This window comes from Hyperoodon ampullatus, assembly GCF_949752795.1.
Source record: "Hyperoodon ampullatus genome assembly, chromosome: 1".
Taxonomy (NCBI): Eukaryota; Metazoa; Chordata; class Mammalia; order Artiodactyla; family Ziphiidae; genus Hyperoodon; species Hyperoodon ampullatus.
The window spans coordinates 195,040,722-195,066,324 of record NC_136914.1 but is presented as its reverse complement, the minus strand read 5'-3'; the positions used below and the strand labels follow the sequence as shown (position 1 = coordinate 195,066,324).

Sequence of the window (25,603 nt, the reverse complement as noted above, 5' to 3'; positions counted from 1 at the left end):
CATTGGGAGCATGGAGTCTTAACCACTAGACCACCAGGGAAGTCCCAATCGTGCACTTTACGTGTCTTATTTTTGGTGTACAATTATCTGAATTGGTAAATACACTGATACATAAGAATAAATACGTTGTTCGATGTGAATTATTAAAAGGTCATGAACATATTACCTCTCAGTTCCTGTTACAGATTGTTTCTTGCTAATTTTTAAACTAGAGACAGTCTGTATTTAAGGAGGGCACATCTTCTAAGATTTCAAAGTATTCAACAGCAGCCCATGAATGCTGTTAATTTGTGGAGTATAGTAGTAAACAAAAGTAAAACAAAACCCCCACACACCCTTGTGGATCTTACATTCTTGGGTGGGTAATATCATAATAAGACTAAGTAAGATCTGTTGTGTACTTTGAAGACTCTAAACATCTCAAAGCAGGTTTATTTCTCATCTACCAAAGGATTTATTAGCACAGTGCTTGGCTCATACAGGTGCTCAACAAACATCTGGCAAAGTAGGATACGTTGTTGGCCTACAGTAACCTTGGCAGGCTGTTAGCAGTAAGATAAATCCACATGGGCTTGACCAGAACAGCCAAGCCTCTCTTACTTGTCCATCTTCTACACTGAGCTGCAAACCCTTCTTCTCTTCCCTTTGCTCAGCATCTTTGTTCCAGGAAGGCAATTAAACATTTCATCACTATACCCATTAGAGGGTGTGTGGGTGGCAGGTAGCAGAGAAGCAGCAAACTTGAGATCCCAGGGGACCAAAGAAAGGTTATGGGCAAACAAACCTCCAAGTTGGCACAGATATATTTAGTTTCTCTGTATATCAAAGTGTCCCAGCATGTTACCTCACTTAATCCTCACAATAACCCAGGAGATTGGTTTTATAATCTTCATCTTATCAATAAGGAAGTTGAGGGTCTATCTGAAAGGTAAAGTAACTTGCCCTACAACCATTAAACATCAGCTAGAATATGCATCCAGGACTGACTCTATGGCTGTTTCTCTGCTAGTCTGTCTCTCAGAAGGTGACAGTGAAATGATTTAGACACAATACTATCCCTATGGATGGAAAGGCCTTTATTTGATGTACTCATTCTGGAAGATTCTAATCTGCTTCAGAAACTAAAGTTCTTAGTATCTTGGAGGAAGCAACTTTTTCTGTGTTCCCAACCCACCTGAGTATACTTTGAAACCTGTGGCATGAGACCACCCACAGATCTCGTCTAATCATAGTCCAAGTGGCTCTGAGGGTAGGTGAGGGCGGATTCATTTTAGAAATTAGAACATACTTGGAATTTAGGTTCGCCTGCTTATGAAATTAAGACAAATTTCTTTACAGTTCTTAAAAAATTCAGATTACTTGTACTAAGAGAAAATCTCACTAGTATCTCGATTACTATGATCTAAAAAGAATTAAGTAGGTACAGAATAAACAAATTATTTTTTGGAAGTTGTTCAACAGACAAAGTACACCTAGAGAACATAAAAATTCTTTATTTAACCTAATCCAGCCAGTGTTGAGATAGTCTGCTATGTTAAAAACAAGACGTTTAAAAAAATTACAGCACAGTTAGCAAGGCAGTGACTAATTAAGTCACTCAGTTTAATTTTATATTCTTCACAGTCATTTGATAATCATGTAATGATGAACAATATTTTCTGCCACTTTGGAGATAAGTTAAATTCTGCAAAGAAGAGAATTCTACTAGTTGTCATTGAATTTTATAAAAGAGGTTTAAAACATTAAAGTTTATAGAAATAACACAGTAAAGAAACGTGAAAATAAACTGGAAAACACAAATATACCTGCCCATCCCCAAAGTCTAGAGCATCCCTTTAATCTGTCCCCTAACGTTTCTCGTTTACTGCCTCGTTCCCTTTTCCTAGTGTTCAGCAATTAAGACACTACTGCTCTGTAGAGGCTATTTTGAGCTTAGCTAAAGTGCCTCTCTCTGTTTCTTTAATTTCTCAGTTAATCCTAGAAACAGTCTTCTAAGTATTACTTGTATTTCAGAGGTGAAGAAAACTGTAGCTGAGAGCAAGTTGTCACTTGATGAAAGTCATACATACAGTTATTAAAAGCAGAATTAGGATCTGAACCTAGGTCCACCGAACTTTAGTCAGCCCATGCTTTTGTTGATTCAGGGTGGTGCAGGACACTTTCTGAAGAGGCTGGTACCTGGTACTTCTTGAGCTAAGGCTCTTTAGATTTAAATGTGTTCAGTTCCAGGGCTGAGGCTACTCTGGTCCCCAGGCACTTGCAGTTCCCTCCCCACAGCCCTCAAAACTCCTTCTCCCTGCCCCTAAAGGATTAGAGTTGTTTCTCTGGCCCTCACAAGCCCTGATGCCAAACAAATCCAAGCAGTTATTCCCCCATTTTGGGCATAAAGTAATAAATGGGGAACTGTGTGCTTGTGTAACTTTAGTAAAGGCTGCTAAAAGCTGTTCTATATAACAAAATTATGCAGGAAATATCCAGTATGTCTTTTCATATTGAAAATTTAAGAAAGCCAATATATTTTATAAGCACAGCTATATAATCTGTTATTTTTATATATAATCATAGTTTTAATTTCCCCTTCAGAACTGTAGCAGTGATCTTAATATAAGGCTCACTGTCAAATATTCCCTTCCTCCCCAAGTAATTACAACTTTGAATGTTCAATAGCCATTCACATAAATTTCATGTTATAATTCAAAATTAAGACATTCATACTATAGAAAGGTACCAGTCTTAAATTACTGAAGTTAACATATACTACTGTAATCTAACATAGCTCAATCTATACTTGCTACAATCCTAAAGAGAAGTGGCCACTTATCAGTAAGGGGGAACATTCATATTGCCATGCATTAGATGCTGTGAACAAGAAAATAAATAGGGTTTTTGGAACTATCTTTAAAAACCTTAATACTAATTGATGAAAATAACTCCAAGACCAGATCGCTGAACATTAAAAGGGTCACTACTGAACAGCTTAAAATAAATAATTGCTTTTGAAAAATGAATATAAAACTAGTTAAACAGTGACTATTAAGGTGCTAGCCTCCTCAGTATGACAAGCAATTTAAATTTAAAAATGTTAGTATTGTTTTTTTTTCTTATAATAATTTGACAAAAACAATGACCTTAATATTTACTCAAGACTTGTTTTCATAATTATTTCCTCACTGACTGGTATAAAAACAAAGAGCTCAAGGCCTCACCTTGGTTTACTCACTGCTGGTTTTCTACCTGTTGAAACTAGACTGTAAACTACATAAAAGCAGGAACCAAGTCTGTCTTGTTCACCACTGTATCCCCACAGCACTTTGCATAGTGCCTGGGGAAGTAGGAGGTGATCAACAAACACCTGAATAACTGAATCGATGAGAAAGGAGAGGAAAATAACTTTACTGATTTTTTGCAAATCGTTCTCTGTGCTCAAACTACTATAAACTGGCAGTTCTAATTTCTAGGAACCCGAATTTAAAAACCTTACTCCGGTGATGGAAGGACCTGATGTCGCTGTCTCTGCCTCTCTCTCTCTCTCTCTCCTCTCGCCTCTCTCTTCTCTCCTCTCTTCTCTTCTCTTCTCTCTCTCTCTCTCATACACACACACACACATACACACACAGAGTAATTAAGACTGCATGAGTCAAAATTACAATATGAACTATGAGATGTCAACATTATATAAATAAAATTTAATAGTGAAAAAGTGATCTGGAAGCCCTGTGAATTTTTACCCTACACATTTTGGATGTCACATGGGTTAAGAAAAACACAGCAAAATTGCATTTGTTCAGATAATCATTTGAATGTTTACATACATTTTTGGTTTGTTAATTATGTATAACTAATTTACATTTCCTCATATTAACATATACTCCTGTTTAGCTTGTAATCAAATTATGCCAGTGAGAAAAATCCTCATAGTACCTTCATTGAGTTGCTGATTCGAAGAAAACACTGAACATAAACATGTACAAAAGAGGCCTTTGAATAAAACAGCATGTGCATTTTTAAATATTTGCACAGTTTGATCTTTACATTTCTGTCTGAAGAAAATATGAACAAAACTCAGGTTCACCATGCTAAGATAATGGTTCAGATGACTGCCATAAAAGAAGTACATACAAAACAATGAAAACAAATCACATCCTTAGGTTCCGTGATTACTGAGAGGGTTTCCCCTTCCCTAAGTGCTTTATTTTACTTCTTAAAAATATGAGAGCAGCAGCTTATCGCAAGTCTCCACTACTGTGCATTAATGATGGAATCAAAACAACACAACAGACTCATAAGAATGAGAGGACTGCAGAACAATGAGAAGTCACAGTTTTATGCTTCTTCTTGCTCTGGATAATTTAGAATTTTGCGGTGTGCCTGACGTAAATATTGCTGCTGTTTGAAGTAAACCTTGAATGCTCCTTTAATGGCAACAAAAGCAATTCCACCCTAAAAAAAAGAGAAAAATTAGCTTTTTATAATGCAGATTTGGAGGAACATAATAAAAATCATTTTACTTAAATCACAAAAGACACAGGCATTGTTGCTAATTCAGATGACTGCAAATGAAATAGTTCTCTTTTTTTTTTTTTTTTTACTAGGGGGTAAGATAGGAATAGACATGAGAGGTCAGAAAGCCTCTATCCTCTCTGAGTAATCTTCCTTCCACTTAGCTCTAAATCCATTCTCATACAGTAGAGAGAATACCCAGGCATTATATGCAGGCTGCTACCAGAGGGGAGAAGTGGGAACAATAATAATGACATCAAACAACATAAGGGCTTACTATGTGCTAGCACTTCAAATGAGTGATCTGATTTAACCCTCACAATAATCCTGAGGTAGCTACCATTACTATCTCCATTCTACAAGCATAGAGAAATCAAGAAATTTTATTTAGGTTTCTCAGCAAGGCAATGTCTGTGATAGGATTTGACCTGGGCAGTCTGACCCTAGAGCAGAAACTTTTCAACACTATCTTTTGGGAGTAATGATTCACGCATATCCCAGGAGAGGACTCCCACAGCATAGTTCCAGAAGACCAGAACTACTGCAGTGGATCCTCCTCTTTTTATTGCTATTGGATAACAGTGGGGATCAAATAGAGACTTAAGGCACAGGAGCCATAGTATAAATATTTATATAGTCCCATTCTTTTTTTATTTTTTAAACAAATATACAGTTCTTTCTCTTTTGCATAGTCACTTGAAAAAAGTAATATTAAAGCCACCTTACCAAGATTGTCCTTTGTAAATTAGAGTTAACACTACTGAACATTAGTTTACCAACTATTGTCGCAATAGTAGGAAAAACAAGGGCTCCACACAAAATTCGGGTCGCAGAGACATGATCTGCCAAAGGATTAGCCTCGGCTGGTATTCGAGGAACAGGACAACCAATCCCTAGAGAAAAAAATGTAGGGTATTAGTGCTAATAAATCAGAATATCTAGAATATCTTCGCATGCTAGGATTCGTCCACAAGATTAATTTGGTATGTTCATTACCACCACAATTCAGGGCCTTACCTGGAAATATACTGTTCAAAATTTGTAGTTTATTTGAGTATTTGCGCCATAGTCTAAGCACATAGTCCTCCCAGCGAATCATCTTGCCTAATATCAGCATGACAGGAATAGTAGGAAGTCCAATTAAAAGGAATAAAGGATCAGCTCTCTCCATAACATCCAGACCTTCTTTATGGCCTACAACCTGTGAAACAGATAGCATTTGCTCCAATCATTTCCTTATCTAATGAAGGGTTGCATGCTTGAGTGCAATTCATTTTAGAGGAAATGCTAAATTTCAAAAGAATACAGAAATAAAGTTTTAAAAATAAGCTGGAAAGCTATCAATCCTGATTTATTTATAAGAAATGTCTCTCATTCAAGGGGAAAAAGAAAAGCTCCCAAGCTGTTTCATATTACATTGGAATAAAAGCTTTAATTGATTATACATTGATTACATTTCAATAGAGGGGAGAGGACTTCTGGTTCTTGCTTCCATTCCTCTATTTAATTTGGTTAGACTGGGCTATAATTTTAGGTCTCATGTGTCTTCCAGAAGAGCAACTGTTTTCCTGCTCTTCCTACTAGGAGGTAAGCACAGCCAGCCAAGGGGCAGGACCGGCCTTCAGGAGGTGGTCTGAAATCTCATTTCTCTTTGGCTTTCTCCCTGCTCAGTGGTGTCTGGGATTGAGTGTGATTTCTCTGGCTGGCTAAATGCCTGCTCTACAGACCTAACTCTCCTAAAATGCAATTCCAAGGTCTAGATTTGAGGGAATGCAATAGGAGGTCCAGTTCTGGTTCCAGGTTCCAGGCACTTTTTCTAATCCAGGAACCCAAGGGTGCCTATCTATGGGGTAATAAAGCTAAAACAATCCTTCCCCTCTCATCTGGGTCTTGGGGTTATTTCTCAATTGGTTTAGATCTGAGAGGGCAAGAAGAACATGATTAATTCGCATTTGTGAATCTCCATACTTCCCCTCCTGGCAAAATTCTTTTCACTTGCTGATCAATCTTGGTCTTACATGTCTCTCAATATGGCCACTTTTTTTGGTGAGCTTCTTACTTTTAACTAGAAAATTTCCCTAAAAATTCTTTCACAGGTCTCAAATGACCTCCCTTTAGCCAAAAGTCTCAAATGCTGGCAAATTAAATATATTTCTCTAAGGGATTATTCTTGGCAGCTATGACAGGGGAGACTATTTCAGAATCTTGGGGTTTTAGCCCATCCAGGTATCACAGCTTGATATGAGGAGACTACTATAAAGGTTTCTATATAGTTTTTCTGTACACACTTGAGGATTAAACTATGAAGAAAGGATTGTTGATATAGACAATTTATATCTTTGTCTTTGTCTGTATCTCTGAGAGGGATGAGGGAAAAGAAAGGAAGGAAAGGCAAGGAGGGAAGGGAGAAAAGAAGGTAGGGAAGACTAAAAGCTCCAGGGACAATATCTACTTAGGAAAGCAAACTCATGAAAAAGTAAATGGGATATTTTTTCAAAAATGAGATGCCCTTTATGTCAGCTATTATAGCAGATTTTTTTAGGTGGACTTCAAGGAGATGTGAAATAAGGAAGCTGACAATGGTCACGGCAAATTCAAATTCTAGACAACAGACTTGATCCAGGTAGAAATAGTTTATAAAATTATGTGGAGGGACTTCCCTGGCAGTCCAGTGGTTAAACTCTGCACTTCCAACGCAGGGGGCACGGGTTCAATCCCTGGTCGGGGAACTAAGAGCCCACATGCCATGCTGCGTGGTGTGGCCAACCAAAAAAAAAAAAAAAAGATAAAGCATGTGGAGAGGACCAAAATGGGTGCTTTTAAAATTTCAGCTAAGGATACAGCCCAGACTTCTGTGCATGATTAATTTATCTAACCAAGATGTAACATTAAAGAACAGAGGACTAGCCTCTTCCAAATGGTCAAAACCCATGGTATCAGTATCTGATATTCTTTTGTGTTTCCAGGTAGAAATTAACAACCTCATATCTTGCATGTGAAGAAGGGTGGTTGTTTTGAGCTGCCCTAAAGTGAAATAGTTTGGTACACCATATTTCATAAACACATATCCCACATTGGTGGCAAAAGTGGATTAGTCCAGAAACTGTCTTTACCTATAATGCTTGTCACATGACACTCTATTTTTTATATCATTTTATTATTTTCAATATTATGATCACTTTAAAGTTATAACTAAATGTGATTTAAATACTCCCAAAGTGTTAACAAATAAATTCAGAAATTTGAAAAATTCCTTTGTTGGGTTATGTTTTCTTTTTAGAATTTAGGGTTTAAAAATATAAAGCAAAGTGAATATTCAGGTATGGACTATAGTAAGGGAAAATTTATTCCTCATGGGTAGCAGTAAAAACTTTCCAACCAGGTGTCTAAGAATGAGGAAATAAAAAAGAAAATAGGGCAAACAGTGAGCAAAAGCCCATTTTCCCCACCTGTGATTAAGAGTCATGTTTTGTGCTTAAGCTGAGGCTGACCATTACATGGATACCTGCATGCATTCATTCAACTGAATACTGATTATGTGCCAGACACAGGCCTAGGTGCTGGGAATTAAAAGGTGAGCTAAATAGATGTCTTTTTTTTTTTTTTTTGCGGTACGCAGGCCTCTCACTGTCGTGGCCTCTCCCGTTGCGGAGCACAGGCTCCGGACGCGCAGGCTCAGCGGCCATGGCTCACGGGCCCAGCTGCTCCGCGGCATGTGGGATCTTCCCGGACCGGGGCACGAACCTGTGTCCCCTGCATCGGCAGGCGGACTCTCAACCACTGTGCCACCAGGGAAGCCCAATAGACGTCTTTTGGAGGTAAGAGGCAATCAAATCAAACAAGTGTGCAAATGTAACGTTAAGGAACTAGGACAGTGTAACACCTGTAGTGTCATACTATGTGCTGCTACAGTCAGACTCAAGGGTAATACATGAAAGCTGAATTAATCAATGGGGCTGATTTAACTTTGGTCAATATAAAACCGGCACACCTTGTGTAAGATCATGTACATTCTGATGTTATGCCCTGAGACTGAAAAAGAGATAATTTTCAAGACTTAAATTTTGAGGTTAGATTCAGGAACTATAGAATGTGTTCTCTAAGAATTTTTTATCCATGTACAAAACCAAGGCCTACGGAATTGCAGGTTTAGAGAAAGGTTTGTTTGTTTTTCTGCTTAAGAGCTAAAAGCGAAATCTCCATAGTCAGCTAGGCCTGCGGTTCATCAATGCTAAAATGCTAAGAGTTAGTTTTAATTAAGGCTTGATCTTTTAAAGCACTGCCTGTAGAACCCTACTTTTAAACGGGAGGATGGAATAGCGATGAACTAAAAGGTTTCCTTAGAATTCAGGGTAATTAAATGCAACACAATTAAGAAGGGACAATGCGTGTGGGGGCCGCTTTACAGCAGAGGCAGAAGCAGAGCTGGGCCGGGGGTTAGTGTTCCACTGTTCCTGGATACAATGCTCCAGCTGCCTCTGGGACCAGCTATCATTTCAGGAGCCCTAGATTAGGGACAGGAGTCCTAATGCTTCTTCCTTGCTGGAAAGTGGAACTGGTACTGGACATGTAAGCTCTCTGAACCTGTAAACTAGGAATAATTGATAGTATCTATGTCACAAGATTGTTGCAAGAATTATACGCATCAGTGCTTGAAAGGTGTTCTGCCAGGTGCTAGGGGAAGAAAAAGTTAACTATCACGTTGTCTTTTCAACAGAAATTTAAATCAAAGGGGCCATTCAAGTTCTTTACAACGAACAGGGATTGAACCTAAGACTGGTTCATGAAGAAATAAATGGGGAAAAAACAGTGATCTGATTCCTTAATCTGATTTACCTGAACTTCAGAGTAGTCAGAGAACAAAAGGAAAAAAACAGTTAAGTGTGAAAAAGAAAATCCTAAATTCTGCTGATGGAGTAGGGGGCATGACTGCTATCAAATATTCAGAAAGATAAAAGTCTTCCGAATACTCTTAAATCACACAACAGGAGCTATCTACTGTCACAGCTAATTGCTCCCATTTCTGGGCTAAAAAAAAAAATCTTTTCAAGTGAGACAGTACATGTGAAGGTTATATCTAAATGGTAACACATAATATATATATGCATTATCATCGTTTTAGTTCTTTTCTGTCACCATTAACCTTCTTTACTGTCACCATTAACATGTTTATTTTTGTCTCCTTGCTCATATCATTTCCTCCTCTCTGCCAATCCAAATCATTCTCTTCAAGGGTCAGCTCAAGACTTATTTTTTTCGTAACTTCAAATGCTCTTTCACTTTTACTGAATTAAAATACTGTTAATGTAGTCTTTCCTTAATTGGTTCCTGTTGTTGAAGTGTCTCATTAATTACGAGAATTCTTTTAAGACTGTGCTAGCCTAAAATCTTTTCAAAAAGAGCCATCCCATTTCTTATGGTCAATTGGGTCTTAAAGAGAAGTCACTCAATCTCAGAGGGCCTTAGTTTCCCCATCTGCAAAAATATACTTTTGTATAATGTATTTGTACATTAAACAATGTATAATCTCTAAGTTTTCAGGTCTTTGTCAGTCCTAGTGAATGGTCCTGAACTTCTTTGATCTAATGATATACTAATACTCATTACTGGAGCTTAACAAATTATTACAGAACATATAATCAGTTAAACAAACCTGTTACTACCTGATAGAATTGGTCATATTAAAAAAATCATTATTTATGAAAGCCTTTTAAAGTTAACATCTGTGTATATGCTGTACAGGGAACACCTATGTATACGATAGTCTCTACTTTCTCAAGGAAATTATCTGCTAATAGGAAGAGTAAGGCCTGAATACAGCAAAAGTTAAATAACTTAGGTAATCTATATAAGAAATAGCACTTGGTCAACATAGGATTGGCTGCCATTTGAGGAATAAAAATGTCATGAATGCAGAGGAAGAAGAAATCACACTGGGCAGGAGTTGCCTGATAAGTTTCATGGAGGGAAAGTGGCTGAACTAAGCCTGGAAGGAGGGTTTAAATTCGGAGAGAAAGGACTGAAAGGACAGGTATTAGGCAGGGAGGGTGACATAAGCCAAAGGACAGAGATAAAAAAACTAAACAACATAAGGATGGGTTGGAGGAGATAGCCCCATAGGCCTCAAAGTAGAATGAAGTTAAGGTTGTGGAGAACACTGCATAACAAACCAGGTTAAGGAAATGGAATCTTTTTCAAGTCAGTGATTCTCAATCTTTATCCACTATCCTATGACAAATGATTTGTGATTCATTCCAGTGACTACATCCAGATTTCTGGGGTGTCAACATTTTATAAAGAAGCATTGCAATATTCTGTCTCACCATGATTGTTAAGATAGGTTATGTGCAACTTCTAGAATATTACATACAATCCCTTCGATCCCTTTTTTTTCATGTACTCTTTAATTTATATTCAAGAAAAGCAAGTTATATCATCTACAAACCAAAGTGTGTTAACTATTAATGAGTTAGTTATGAAACATTTAACTGGGCTTCCCTGGTGGCGCAGTGGTTAAGAATCCGCCTGCCAACGCAGGAGACATGGGTTCGAGCCCTGGCCTGGGAGGATCCCACATGCCGCGGAGCAACTAAGCCCATGCGCCATAACTACCGAGCCTGCTCTCTAGAGCCCGCGAGCCACAACTACAGAGCCTGTGAGCCACAACTGCTGAGCCCACGTGCCACAACTACTGAAGCCCGTGAGCCTAGAGCCCGTGCTCAGCAACAAGAGAAGCTACTGCTATGAGAAGCCCGCGCACCACAACAAAGAGTAGCCCCTGGTCAGCGCAACTAGAGAAAGCCTGCGTGCAGCAACAAAGACCCAACGCAGCCAAAAATAAAAATAAATAAATTTATTAAAAAAAAAAAAAAGAAACATTTAACCAATCTAGGTGCTGCTTTTGAAAATGATCACTTAAGTTAGAGGAGACGTTAAGCTTTGAAGTAAAACGCTGAAAGGTATTATTTTAGGAAGATTCATTTGGAAGGATGGATCGACATAAAAGAATGAAGTTAAAGAAAACAATCAGGAGGCTCCTTTAGCCATCCAGGTATGATGGGAGAAAGACAGTAAGTCAGGTATTAAAGATTGTGGAAAGGAAGCCACAGATGTTAAGACATATCTAGATGGAAATTGCTTGGACTTAGTGGACTGGATATAGCGCTATGAAGTAGAAAGAGTTAAAGGTAATCGTAAGAATGTAGGCTATATATTGAGTAGATGGGAAAATAATTGTAGGAATCAAAGATATAGAGAAATGATAACAGAGAATAAATTTAGGTTTCAAACTGAGGAAAAGACAAGTTCGATTTCAATAATATTGAGTGTGAAGTCATAAGAGGTCATTTAAGGAGAAGGGCCATGCTGTTCTTATAGGACTGATTTTGGGAAAAGATTAGGGTGGAAGACATAGATCTGAACACAAAACGCACAGTTAAGATGGCTGGAAATCTTCCAAGAAGAGGTATACAGAGAGAAGAGTCAAGGGCCTGGGACTAAATCTTGAAATTTAAGTCATTCTAATTTTCATCCACAGTTACTAACTGTAGCATTGTTTCATAATAGCAAAAAACTAGAAGTAACTAACTGTCTAATCAATAAGAGACTGGTTAGTAAACTGCTGAAATTCTATACAAAGAATGCTATGCAGATTTCTCCATACTTTGTGAAAAGATCTCTAAAATTCATTGTTTTTGGAAAAAGGGGCGTTCAGCTCTAATACGTTTCCTTTTGGGGGGAAAACTATAACGTGTGTGGGAGAACATATTTATTTTATCTTGCATATGCACAAAGCAAGTCTGGAAGAATATATCTGGCTACCTGAGGAGAGGGGAACCTGGGCAAATGAAGGACAGGAGTAAGAAGGCTTTCCCCTAGAGAGCTTTTATATATTTTCTTTTTTTTTTTTTTTTTTTTTGCGGTACGCGGGCGTCTCACTGTTGTGGCCTCTCCCGTTGCGGAGCACAGGCTCCGGACGCGCAGGCTCAGCGGCCATGGCTCACGGGCCCAGCTGCTCCGCAGCACGTGGGATCTTCCGAAACCGGGGCACGAACCTGCGTCCCCTGCATCAGCAGGCGGACTCTCAACCACTGAGCCACCAGGGAAGCCCTATTTTCTTATTTTTAAGCCATGAGAATGTTATCACTTGTTCAAATAATAATTTTAAAAACTCCAACAAAAATCTATTTAATCTGTTTGATCTTCATATCAAAAGTAACATCATCAAATACAATAAAATAGTGAACCTGCATCACTGTCACTGCTCCATAAGTCACAGCTGTCCAATAGATAGAGCCAACCATTATTCCTGCTGCAGCAAACGGACAGGCTTTTGAGATCAGTCTATCTGCAAGATCCAAGACGTAAACAACTGGACCTATAATATAAAGAAAACAAAGTTTTAACACAAGACAGATTAAAAACAAACAAACAAACAAAAAACCTACCAGATCTAAAATATTTTTATGAAGTTGGATGCTCTGATGCTTTAGAAATAACTTATAAATGTAATGGGAACCTAGATTTGAACAGATTTAGAATTTCTCAGTCATTTGCATGAATAGCTGAGTTTTACTTTCTAAATCCTAGGAAATAGCCCCTTCAAATTTTTATCTTTATCAGTAAACCTAAGAGTAAAGCCTTAAACACAGCTGCTTCTTATAAAGGAAAATAGTTCTCTTACTTCTCTTAATGACACTGGCTACTGCAGAATGACATGGCCATTTCAACTTGCTCTTCACAAACAGTTCCTGGCCACAATTAGATTCTATAGTATTTGGTAAGACTATCACTTCTTTGACTTCACTTATTACTTCCTTGATAGTGTGTGAAGGTAACCTAGCCTATTTTTTTTGTAATTACACAAAGTCAACCTATCTTACTTTGATATCCAATATACTATATTTAGTTGAGTACTGTTCTCTAACAAACTACTTTTAATGATCATGCCAGTTTTTATGGCATTCCAACAGCTGTATATGCCAATTATGCTTCTATTATTATGTGCTTATAAAGTGAAATTTGGTTATTATCTCCTCTGGTAGTTATTTGGAATAACTATATAGGAGGAATAATAATAATTGCAATTAAGCCCGATATAATTTAGCTCCAGCATTTTCAAGAATAGTGGAAAAGTCTTAGACCTGAATTAGAGCAAGGCCTAAAGAACTGAATATCTAAGTTGAACTAAAGGAACATGCAACCTTGACTTGGTTAGTAATCATCATATTTGTTGAATGCCCTCTATGTACAAACTATTACTTAAGACATTTTCTTAGAAATGTATAAGAGGTATTACCTACCTCTGGGGGCTTACAATCTATAGGAGGAGGCTGTATACAAAACCAACTTATTTTCATTGTACAAAGAAATTCAAATAGCAATATGATGATAAAATCATTAAAAGAACAAGCATCCATCTATGGAGCCCTGATCAATAGTTCCCCCTGATTGCTGGAGCCAGTAATATTACTAGTCACTGTATAAAGACAGACCATACTGTGAAGAAGGAAGAACATTAGGAGAGATGTCAAAGGGACCTATGATTTAAATTTAGCATATAAACTTATTATTGTCAAAATCTAACTTACATAACATTTAAAACTATGACAAGGTATCTTTTGGGACCAAAGAGAAAAAGTAAGCCTAGTTCAGTGTATACTGACTCTACATTCTACATGATAGCAGGTGCTGTGCCACACATTACATGTATCATTATTTAATCTCATAATGTAGGGTTTAATCCTTAAAATACACAAATTTGCAGGTTTAAGTTTATAACCCTCTCAGAAGGCACAATAAAAAGCATTTTAGTAAGTCACCAAAGATCCCTGAAATGCTGGTACTAAAAGTTACAGCCAATAGGTATATATAAAACCTAAAAACTTCAGCTTTCATATTCTCTATTGATAGTTCTTTCATCAGAAAATTGAAGCCACAAAACAACAACTACAGACTCTTTACAGCATGTTTCCACCTACCAACATCACACCTATCTGAGGTCAATCCCCACTTATACACCAGATCCCATCCCCTCACCAACTCAAAGACACAGCTCTAGCAATTCACTTCTACCCTCCTACATCATTTCCCCCTACCCTTTATTGGATTATTTTCATCAAACATGTCATTATTTATTCTATCTTAAAAAAAAAAAAGAAGGGGCTTCCCTGGTGGCACAGTGGTTGAGAGTCTGCCTGCCGATGCAGGGGACACGGGTTCGTGCCCCGGTCCGGGAAGATCCCACATGCCGCAGAGCGGCTGGGCCCATGAGCCATGGCTGCTGAGCCTGTGCGTCCGGAGCCTGTGCTCCGCAACGGGAGAGGCCACAACAGTGAGAGGCCCTCGTACGGCACCAAAAAAAAAAAACAAAAAAAAACCCCTTCTCTTGATCCTTCTTTTCCCACTGCTCCATTTCTTTGCTCCCTTTACAACAAAATCACTCAGAAGACTTTTCTGTTTTCACTCTCTCTCTCCAAGTCTCTCTTGAATCCACTCCACCAAAACTGCTCATCAAGGTCACTAACAACTCACACATAGCTAAATCCAATGGTCTAATCACAGCCTTCCTCTTATTTGGCCTACCACTAACATCTGATAGATGTTCCCTTCTTCTTCTCAATAATCATTGCATCTCCAGGACATCACCATCTCTTGGTTTTCTTTCCATCTCACCAGTCACTAACTTTTCAGTCTCCTTTGCTGGTTCCTCCTCTTTTTCTTGACCTCAGTGAGGCCCACCCTGTCAACTTCTACTTCATCATACTGCCTATTTGATTACTCTGCTCTATTTTTCTTTTTCCTAAAGCACTTACCACCTAACATACTCTAATTTACTTATTGTTTCCACCTACTAGAATAAGGGTTGAAAAACTATGGCCCATGGGCCGAATCCACCTCACTGTTATTGTAAATAAAGTTTTCGAGAAACATGGCCGCATGCAAAGTTAGCTGACCCTTGAACAACACGGGTTTGAACTACATGGATCCACTTACACTAGGATTTTTTTCAATAGTAAATACTACAGTTCTACACAATCCTCTGTTGGTTGAATCCATGGATATGGAGGGATACAGAGGAGTTGTGGATATGGAGGGCCGACTATAAGTTATATGTGGGTTTTTGACTGCACAGAGGGTTGGCACCCCTTCCCCCCTCCAAGCCTGCACTGTTCAAGGGTCAACTGTATTTACTATATATATATATATATATATATATATTTTTTTTTTTTTACAGAAAAAGTTTGTTGGCTCCTGAACTAGAATATAAGCTCCAAAGCGAAAGTAACCTTTTTATTTTGCTTACTGACGAATCCCAATTCCTTTGATTCTCAAAAATTTGCTTAATTCTCTACTGAGGTACTTATGAAAAACTATGATATGAAAATCTCTAGGTCTTCCTTTTTCATTATTCTGTATGAAGCCCAAGTTATGAGACTATTTTCTACCCAGTCAGAATCAGAATGTATTCGGAGAGAAGGTATTTTACCTGCTTCCAGCTAACCTTCTCCCCCCATCCCCCACCTTTTCAAAAGCGTGCTTGGAAAGATGTACTGATGGAGCAAAGCAATATAATTCCTAAAAAACAGTAACAGATCATTTAGATGAAAACATAGTTCCTAAAAAGTAATCAGTCACTACCGATTTTATCTATTATGAACATGGACAATAGATAGATGTTTGAATTGTCTTTCCTTTAAAGATCTCAGAAGGTTCCAACAGAATAAGCTCAATTTTCAATTTTCTTCTGAATCACTGGGTATGAATTCTTTCTGTACAAAAAAAAGACAAACAAATAAGTCCTCATACTTCCTTCTGGAAATTTTTTACTTATCCCTTGGGTCATATGCAACAGATGTGCTGGATTAAATGAAGTCACTGGCTGCATTTTATAATCCCTATTTCCAGTTTTTCTGGCAAAATTCTGTCTAGGCTTTTGTCTTAAGTTTATTTTGCCTAAACCTCTCAAGTCTTTTCCAGATAGACTAGTCCAAGATTAGTTTAATATTTAAAAGGAAGGATAAATGCCTAGTGGTAAATATACCATTAGAATTATAAACTGCCACCCAAGAGAGGTATTTCTGAGAGCTAAAGATTATCTAGGCAAGCTATTTGATGAATAAGAACAATCACTCAAATCCTCCGGATGCAGTCCCTCAATCATATTTTTCTTATTAGGAAGCTTATCATGTACTATCCTATGACTTGAGGTCATAAAAGGAAAACAGCAACAGTCACTAGCCTCTTCTTATTGTCAGATTAAAGTACAAACAGTTACGGGAAATGAGGAAAGGCAAGACTCTAGCCCTTGAAAATCTCAATTCTAATGGGGAGGAAGAAGTATGAATAAATGTACTTAACAAGTTAAATATGCAAGGGCATAAAAAGGTTTTATTTAGTATTTTAAAAAGGTGTTATTGAACTTTTAATGCCTCAGTGGGCTTCATCACTTATGTTTCCAACAGTACTGTATTTACACAATGAATGGCAATTGGAGAAGCTTTGTATAAATACAAGTTTTGAAAATTCAATAATTTAAAGAGCACTAGGGAAACTTGCAATTAAAAGGAAATCTATTGTGAATTCTTTTGCACAATAAAGCTTTTGTAAAGAAAATAACTACACGTAATGTTTTGGGTAAATTCAAATCTTCACATTTCAGATTTGAACGACATCAAACAGTGAGCTGAGAACTATTAGGGAAACTCCTAAGTCCATGTCTACTGAAAAGAAGTAATCAGTTTTAACTGGCAGACACTGCAAAGGTAGATTTGTTGTGACTGTTGGGTTGTGATTTAAATTCAAGTCTCTGTATGCAAGGTGTTAAAGGTACATTTTGGAAATTAAGAATTAATGACTGAAGGGCAGGTAATACTTAGTGTTCAAAATCTCCTGGCACTGCATACAATCATACCCAGAATTCCCAGTACCTTTCTTGGGGATAGAAAGGTATCCTCAAAAACACCTCTGACCAATTCTTGAAAGATAATTTCTAGACACTGCCAGGGTGCTAAAGTTTCTAACACAAAACATAATTTAATGCTTCACAAGATAACCTTGTATAAGTCCCTGAGATGATAACAGCTCCCATGAACTCCAAGGTTTCTGTTAAGTGGCCAAATTTATAAAAGAGATTGCCAGACCCAACTCAAATGCCAACTTGCTAAGCCAAAACATCAACCCCACTTTCAGGTTCAGAACTGCTGAGAATTGCAGATTTTCGAGGTCACCAAGAGTCTAACAATACAGTTCTAAATTTCTTTCCTTGCTCCAAGTCTTCTTTTTGTTGCACACTATTTCTGGAATGTCCTGTTCCTACTTTGATTAAATCTGTATGAAAACCCAAATTCCCAATGAAAACTAACCTAACCTGATAGAGGCTGACTAATTGATCTACCCCACCCTGTTCACCAGGCTTAAGCCTCGTGGAAGCCTGTTCCACGAGTCTTCCTTCACATACTATCCCACAAAATGCACTTACCCCTTTGCTTGTGCATAATGTTAGTACGTTATGTTCTTGTTCAATGTTTGTTCAGTTGTCTCAATATCCTTTAAGTCTGTCCATGTCAGCATCATCTGAGATTGAAAACTCCCAGGGGGCAGGGGCCATGTCTGTTTAACTCGTTTTGTACAGTGCCTAGGATAGAACCATGTACAGATAGGTGCTTAAAAAATGCTTTTTAATGATGATTGGTATCTATCACTCTCTGGGACTGTCTAAGCTACAGCTATCTTCAGCACATGGTACTTGGCAGTATATCAGGGCACTTTGGCCTGTTCCACAGGGCATTAGAATATAATGGCACAGGACCTAGCTGCAGCACTCTGTGGCAAGTACTTGACTCAATTCAGTGTTAAAAAAACAACTTAAAAAAAGTATTAATTATATGGTCCAACAACAAATGTGGATTTTACTGAAAACATGAATATCACAACCACCAATTCAACTGAGTTAAAAACACGTGGGAATTTTGATGGGATAGTAAAGAGTTTTAACTTTTAACTCTTTCTCTAGCATTCATCACTGTTTTAAACACTAAGATGCCGGAGGCTAGGTCTAAGAGCCCCAGACAAGCTCATGTAATTCATCTTTAACTCCTCTGCTTGTAGGTTGAGATTTTACCATTTTTTATGTAAAAACAAACATCCTGCAAACCCAGGCTTTAATTTACTTTGCTTAATGATGAAAGTTAGTCATTAGATTGTCAACAGAAGAAAGGATATGTTCTTGGACAATTTTTTATTTAACCAAACTAAGAATAACTGACCAAAACCCCCTCAAAACAAAACAAAACTAATGATGAATAAAAGATTCAGAGTCAAAGCAGATGAATATCATGTCTTGGTGTATATATATAGTGTATTACCAAGAAAAGTAACTAAATATCATCAAAGTAGTTCTTTATGAGTACATAGCTTGTGCCAAGGGAAAGCTTAAATTTTTCCTCATTAGAATAGATTAGCCCATAGAATATTTGAGGCCTATAACATCAACTACTAAGTACTTATTAAGCACCTATTGTACACATAGCATTTACTATGCATTAAAATAAATGTAAATAAAATTTAACACACTAGCCTCTGCCTCCAAGGAGCCTACAATCTAGTTAGGGACAAACAATAAATACACATTAAACAACTGGGAAACTTTATGGCAAAACTGACAAATATATGATAGCATCATACAAACTACACAGATACATGTTAACAAATTTTAAGTAAAGATTATAGAGGGGGTAAGGATGCAAAGAGTTTTTTTTTTTTTTTTTTTGCGGTACGCGGGCCTCTCACTGTTGCGGCCTCTCCTGTTGCGGAGCACAGGCTCTGGATGCGCAGGCTCAGCGGCCATGGCTCACAGGCCCAGCCGCTCTGCGGCATGTGGGATCCTCCCGGACCGGGGCACAAACCCACGTCCCCTGCATCAGCAGGCGGACTCTCAACCACTGCGCCACCAGGGAAGCCCAAGAGTTTTAATATTACTGTCTGTATGTATGTATTTACTAATTAACAGAAGTGAATCTTGACCTTGAAATCTATGATCTGAAAAGGGGGGCATGCTAGAAGACCTTCTAACTAGAGGCAAAAGACTTTATTCAAGGGGTTTATATATTTTTAAAAAGCTAGTATGCCAGTAAGGTGGGGGTTAATTGATAAAAATCGTTAGCCAGATCTCTGAAGAACATGACACAATAGGCAGGAAGGAAGTTACTGGTGACAGGCATGCTAAAATGAATATGATATTTTAGGAAAACTAAGAATATTTAAAGTCAGAATAAACTAGAATAGAATCCACAAGATTTTGTATCTAAAATGAGTACAAAAAAAGAGAAAGTAGCATCAATCTAAAGTAGTTTAATATAAAAGAGTTGTTAGAAAGGATAAAGAAATATTAAACCTTATTAGAGAAAAAATGTTTTGTCTGCTTTTAGGAGAAACCATGCCTAAGGTATTAAATTCTTTGAATTTCCAAATTAAAAGTTGAAAAAGTTAAGCTGTGATAAAAGAAACACCACCATCAATTATCATTAATACATAAAAATAGATGGCAATATTAATTATGCACTTACTACATATATGCCAAGGAATTGTTATTACATATTCTTTTTTCTTCTTTAAACATACCTATATTTTTCAAATTTTCTATGACGAGAATATAATTACTTTTATTAATAAGAAAAACTACTTTTTAGAGAATAACAAAGGGTTATCATAAAATTCAGGTAACCATACCCTAAGGAAAGTCAACCTGACATTACTGTTTCATTTTCTTTTCCCCTTTATATGAGAAACCCACAGTAGGCTCCTTAGGAGGCAAAATAACAAGGCGAGTAAGGATTAGGTAGGGTCTACCATGTGAATTTGGACAAAATGCTATCTCCAGACCTCAATTTCTACATCTATAATGATAATGAAGATAATATCTACCTCAGAGTTTTTGTGAAAATTAATGCATATGAAGCTCTTAATACAGTACTTAGTGTTACACTGTACCAACATCAGATATTAGTTCTTTCAAAAATGGCATACTAAGTTAAGTAGAATAGAACTCTGGAATAGGAGGTATAATCCAAGACAGATGTTTGAGGAAAAATTTATGGTATAAGGCTCTGGTATAAAAATAAGACTGTTTCAGGAAAATCTGAGGTAAGAAATAAAGGACAGGTTTTTTTTTTGCCTAAAGGTCTGGGACAAGGAGGAAGAGGAAAATTCATGGTGCCAGGGAATCTGGGAATGAAGAGGGAGAAGACACCAGACTATAATTAGTAATTCCTTTTTAAAAAATGTAAGATTCTGTAATTGTGTTTTGGACCTATAATTCAGCTACCAGTATTTATATATAGTGTGCACCCAGAAAGCCTCACCCTATTGAAGATACTTATTAAAACAAATTTATATTTAAATCTTAGGGAACAAGACTAGATGTGATCCAGCAATAAACATAAGAAATCCTTATTTTGAAGGTATTCTAGTCATCTGCCTTATAAGAGGGTATATAAAGGAGGGCCAAAGAAGATCTAATGAGATGCCTACCTATAAACTTTAACATCAGAGGGTAGGGCTTCCCTGGTGGCGCAGTGGTTGAGAATCCGCCTGCCAATGCAGGGTACACGGGTTCGAGCCCTGGTCTGGGAAGATCCCACATGCCACAGAGCAACTGGGCCCGTGAGCCACAACTACTGAGCCTGCACGTCTGGAGTCTGTGCTCCGCAACGAGAGGCCGCGACAATGAGAGGCCTGCGCACCGTGATGAAGAGTGGCCCCTGCTCGCCGCAACTAGAGAAAGCCCTCGCACAGAAACGAAGACCCAACACAGACAAAAAAAAAAAACTATCAGAGGGTACTCAAAGATTGAATCATTATGGAGATTTTGGTTTTTCAATTCCTTTAGATATAATGCAAAGCAAAAATAAACACTTCTTTGATGGCCAAGTGTAAATATTACTAGAAACTCTTAATTATATGAAGAAAGTACCTGAATTCTTAAGTCTGTAGTGGTTTTCAAGTAATGAAATAAGCCAACAATATATTTTATGAGAGCAGTCAGGAAAGTAACCACTTGGATTTACAGTGAGTATCAGAGGGCCGTGTGGTTAGAGGAAACAATGCAGACTATTCTTAGAAAGTAACTGATAGCTTAGAAAATATTAAAAATGTAAAATTCTCATTAAATTGAAGCCATGAAAAACTTTTTTAATTTTGGGAAAATATATTTAATATATATTTAGTACCCTTTTTCAAACAAAAGGATGCTCAACATCACTAATCATTAGAGAAATGCAAATCAAAACTACAATGAGACCTCACACCAGTCAGAATGGCCATCATAAAAAAGTCTACAAACAATAAATGCTGGAGAGGGTGTGGAGAAAAGGGAACCCTCTGGCACTGTTGGTGGGAATCTAAATTGATACAGCCACTATGCAGAACAGTATGGAGGTTCCTTAAAAAACTAAAAATAGAACTACCATATGACCCAGGAATCCCACTACTGGGCATATATATACCCAGAGAAAACCCTAATTCAAAAAGAGTCATGCACCACAATGTTCATTGCAGCTCTATTTACAACAGCCAGGACATGGAAACAACCTAAGTGTCCATCAACAGATGAATGGATAAAGAAGATGTGGCACATGTATACAATGGAATATTACTCAGCCATAAAGAGAAATGAAATTGAGTTATTTGTAATGAGGCGGTTGGACCTAGAGTCTGTCATACAGAGTGAAGTAAGTCAGTAAGAGAAAAACGAACAATGTATACTAACACATACATGGAATCTTAAAAAAAAAGGTTCTGAAGAACCTAGGGGCAGGATAGGAATAAAGATGCAGACTTAGAGAATGGACTTGAGGACACAGGGAGGGGGAAGGGTAAGCTGGGACAAAGTGACAGAGTGGCATGGACATATATACACTACCAAATGTAAAATAGATAGCTAGTGGGAAGCACCGCATAGCACAGGGAGATCAGCTCAGTGCTTTGTGACCACCTAGAGGGGTGGGATAGGGAGGGTGTGAGGGAGATGCAAGAGGGAGGGGATATGGGGATATATGTATATGTATAGCTGATTCACTTTGTGATACAGCAGAAACTAACACATAATTGTAAAGCAATTATACTCCAATAAAAATTAAAAAACAAAACAAAACAACCACAACAGCATTCTTTCTTGCTTTCCAATGGTTAGCCACCTCACTCATAAAGAAATGGAAATTAAAACTCTCAGGTACCTTTTCTTACCTAACAGATTATACTGACAAACTAAAATGTTAGCCCATCTATTGGCAAAGCTGTAAGTAAACAGGCAAACTCATCCATTGCAGGTGCATATAAAATGGTATAGTACCTAATCCATCAAAAGTATATGTGCTATTCACCCCAATTTAGCAGTCCCTTCTCAGTTCATCTTTAATAAGTATTCTAAGCTAACAAACTCAAAAAAAGGAGAAAGAATTACAATGTCATTCTTCTGTACCATCTAATGAAATAATAGATCTAGAGGCAATGAATAAAAAAATTATCAATCTCTGCTAAAACCAGTAGGTGGAAACTGACAGGGAATTCTATTGGATGTATCAGGTTGATAAAACCTGTATCCACTGATCAGTCTTATCATAAAAAAAGATAACTATACATTTTTCCAGCTTTATTATTATTGACATATAACATATATGTTTAAGGTGTAGAATGTGATAATTTGATTATATTGAGAAATGATCACCACAATAAGGTTAGTTAACACTTCAATCCTCTTACATAATTACCATCTTTGTGGTGCTAACACTTAAGATCTACTCTCTTAACCTTCATTTATATAATACAGTGCTAATTATGGTCACCATATTGTACACTGATCTCTAGAACTGATTCATCTTTTAAATGGAAGTTTGTAGCCCTTCACCAACATTTCCCAATATTCCCCAACCCCCAGACCCAACCATTCTCCTATTTGAGTTTGGATATTTTAGAGTCCACATATAAGTGAAAACATACAGTATTTGTCTTTCTCTGACTTATTTAGCTTAGCACAATACCCTTAAGATCTACCCATGTTCTTGCAAAAGGCAGAGTTTCCTTTTATTTTTTTTAAAAAAAGGATGAATATTCTACTGTATATATACACACATTTTCTTTATCCATTCATCCGTCGATGGACACTTAGGTTGTTTCCATGTCTTGGCTATTGTGAATAATGCTGCAGTGAACATGGGGGTGTAGGTATCTCTTCCAGACAGTGATTTCATTCCTTTGGATATCTAATCAGAAGTGGGATTGCTGGATCACATGATAGTTAAAAAACTTTTTCTGAGTAATCTCCATATAGTTTTTCATAGTGGCTGTACCAATTAACATCCCCACAAACAGTGCACACAGTACCCTTTTCTCCACAGCCTTGTTAACACTTGCTGTCTATTGTCTTTTTGTTAATAGCTATTCTAACAGATGTGAGGTAACATCTCATTGTGGTTTTGATGTCCATTTCCCCAATGATTAGTGATGTTGAGCATCTTTTCATGCATCAGTTGACCATTTGTATGTCTTCTACAGAAAATTTTCTATTCAAGATCTTAACCCATTTTTAAATCAGATTGTGTATGGTTTTCTTGGATATTGAGTTGTATAAATTCCTTATATTTTGGATATTAATCCCCTATCAGACAGATGACTTACAAGTATTTTCTCATTCCATAGGTTACCCTTTCATTTTGCTAATTGTTTCTTTTGCTGTGCAAAAGCTCTTTAGTTTGATATAGTCCAACTTATTTCTGCTTTTGTTGCTTGTGTTTTTGGTGTCATCCAAAAAATCATTGCCAAGATCAATGTCAAGGAGACTTTCTTATGTTTTATTCTAGAACGTTTATAGTTTCTGGTCCTATATTTAAATCTCTAATCCATTTTGAGTTAATTTTTGTGAGAGGAATAACACAGGGGCCAATTTCAGTCTTTTGCATGTAACGATTCAGTCTGCCCAACATCATTTATTGAAGAGACTTCCCTGAGTATTCTTGGCTCCCTTGTCAAATATTAGTTGAACATATATGTGTGGGTTCAATTCTGGGCTCTCAACTCTGTTCCATTGGCCTACGTGTCTTTTTACACTAGTACCATATTGCTTTGATTATTATAGCTTTGTAATAAAGTTTAAATTAGTAAATGTGTTGCCACCTGCTTTGTTCTTCTTTCTCAGGATTGCTTTGGCTATTTGGGGGTCTTTTGTAGTTCCATACAATTTTAGGATTATTTTTCCTAATTCTATAAAAAATGCCATTGGACTTTCAGGGATTACATTGAATATATAGATGGCTTTGGGTAGTATGGACATTTTAACAGTATTAATTCTGCCAATCCATGAATATGAGATAGCTTTTCATTTATTTGTGTCTTCTTCAATTTCTTGCATCAATGTGTTGAAATTTTGTTTTACTCCTAAGTATTTTATTGTTTTTGGTTCTATAAATGGGATTATTTTATTTCTTTTTCAGATAGCTTAGTGTATATATAGAAACACAACTGATTTTTATGTTGATTTTGTATCCTGCAACTTTACTGAATTCATTTATTAATTCTAACAGGCGTTTGGTGGAGTCTTTAGGATTTTCTATATATAAGATCATATCATCTCCAAGCAAAGACAATTTTACTTCTTTCTTTTGGATTCAGATGTCTTTTATTTCTTTTTCTTGACTAATGGCTCTGGGTAGGACGGGAGTGGTGAGAACAGACACCCTTGTCTTGTTCTTGATCTTAGTGGGTACACTGCATATGATGTTAGCTGTGAGTTTGTCATATACAGCCTTTATTCCATTGAGGTACATCCTTCTATACCCAATTTGTTGAGAGTTTTTATCATGAAAGGATGTTGAATTCTGTCAAATGCTTTTCTGCATCCTGCAGATAATGAGATGCAGAGATAAGATTTTTATCTTTCATTCTATTAATGTGGTATATATCACACTGATATGCAGATATTGAACCATCCTTGCATCCCAGGGATAAATCCCACTTGATCATGGTGTACGATGCTTTAATATGCTGTTGGATTTGTTTTGCTAATATTTTGTTGAGAATTTTTTCATCTATATTCATCAGGGATATTGGC

At 37.1% G+C, this 25,603-nt stretch overlaps 1 protein-coding gene across 2 annotated transcripts in view; it reads right to left on the bottom strand.

The window, feature by feature from the left end:
- Positions 1–3,671: 3,671 nt before the first annotated feature.
- Positions 3,672–25,603, bottom strand: part of MARCHF5 (membrane associated ring-CH-type finger 5) — a gene marked incomplete at its 5' end in the record, with an annotated part of 52,816 nt that continues 30,884 nt past the window's right edge. The window contains 4 exons of one of the 2 annotated variants that reach the window (XM_079705778.1): positions 3,672–4,440; positions 5,227–5,393; positions 5,518–5,701; positions 12,702–12,877. In XM_079705778.1, coding sequence (XP_079561904.1) covers positions 4,324–4,440; positions 5,227–5,393; positions 5,518–5,701; positions 12,702–12,877 — 644 coding nt within the window. In that variant the 3' untranslated portion in view covers positions 3,672–4,323. The remainder of the gene's footprint in view (positions 4,441–5,226; positions 5,394–5,517; positions 5,702–12,701; positions 12,878–25,603) is intronic. The other variant, XM_079705779.1, reaches the window with a different exon arrangement.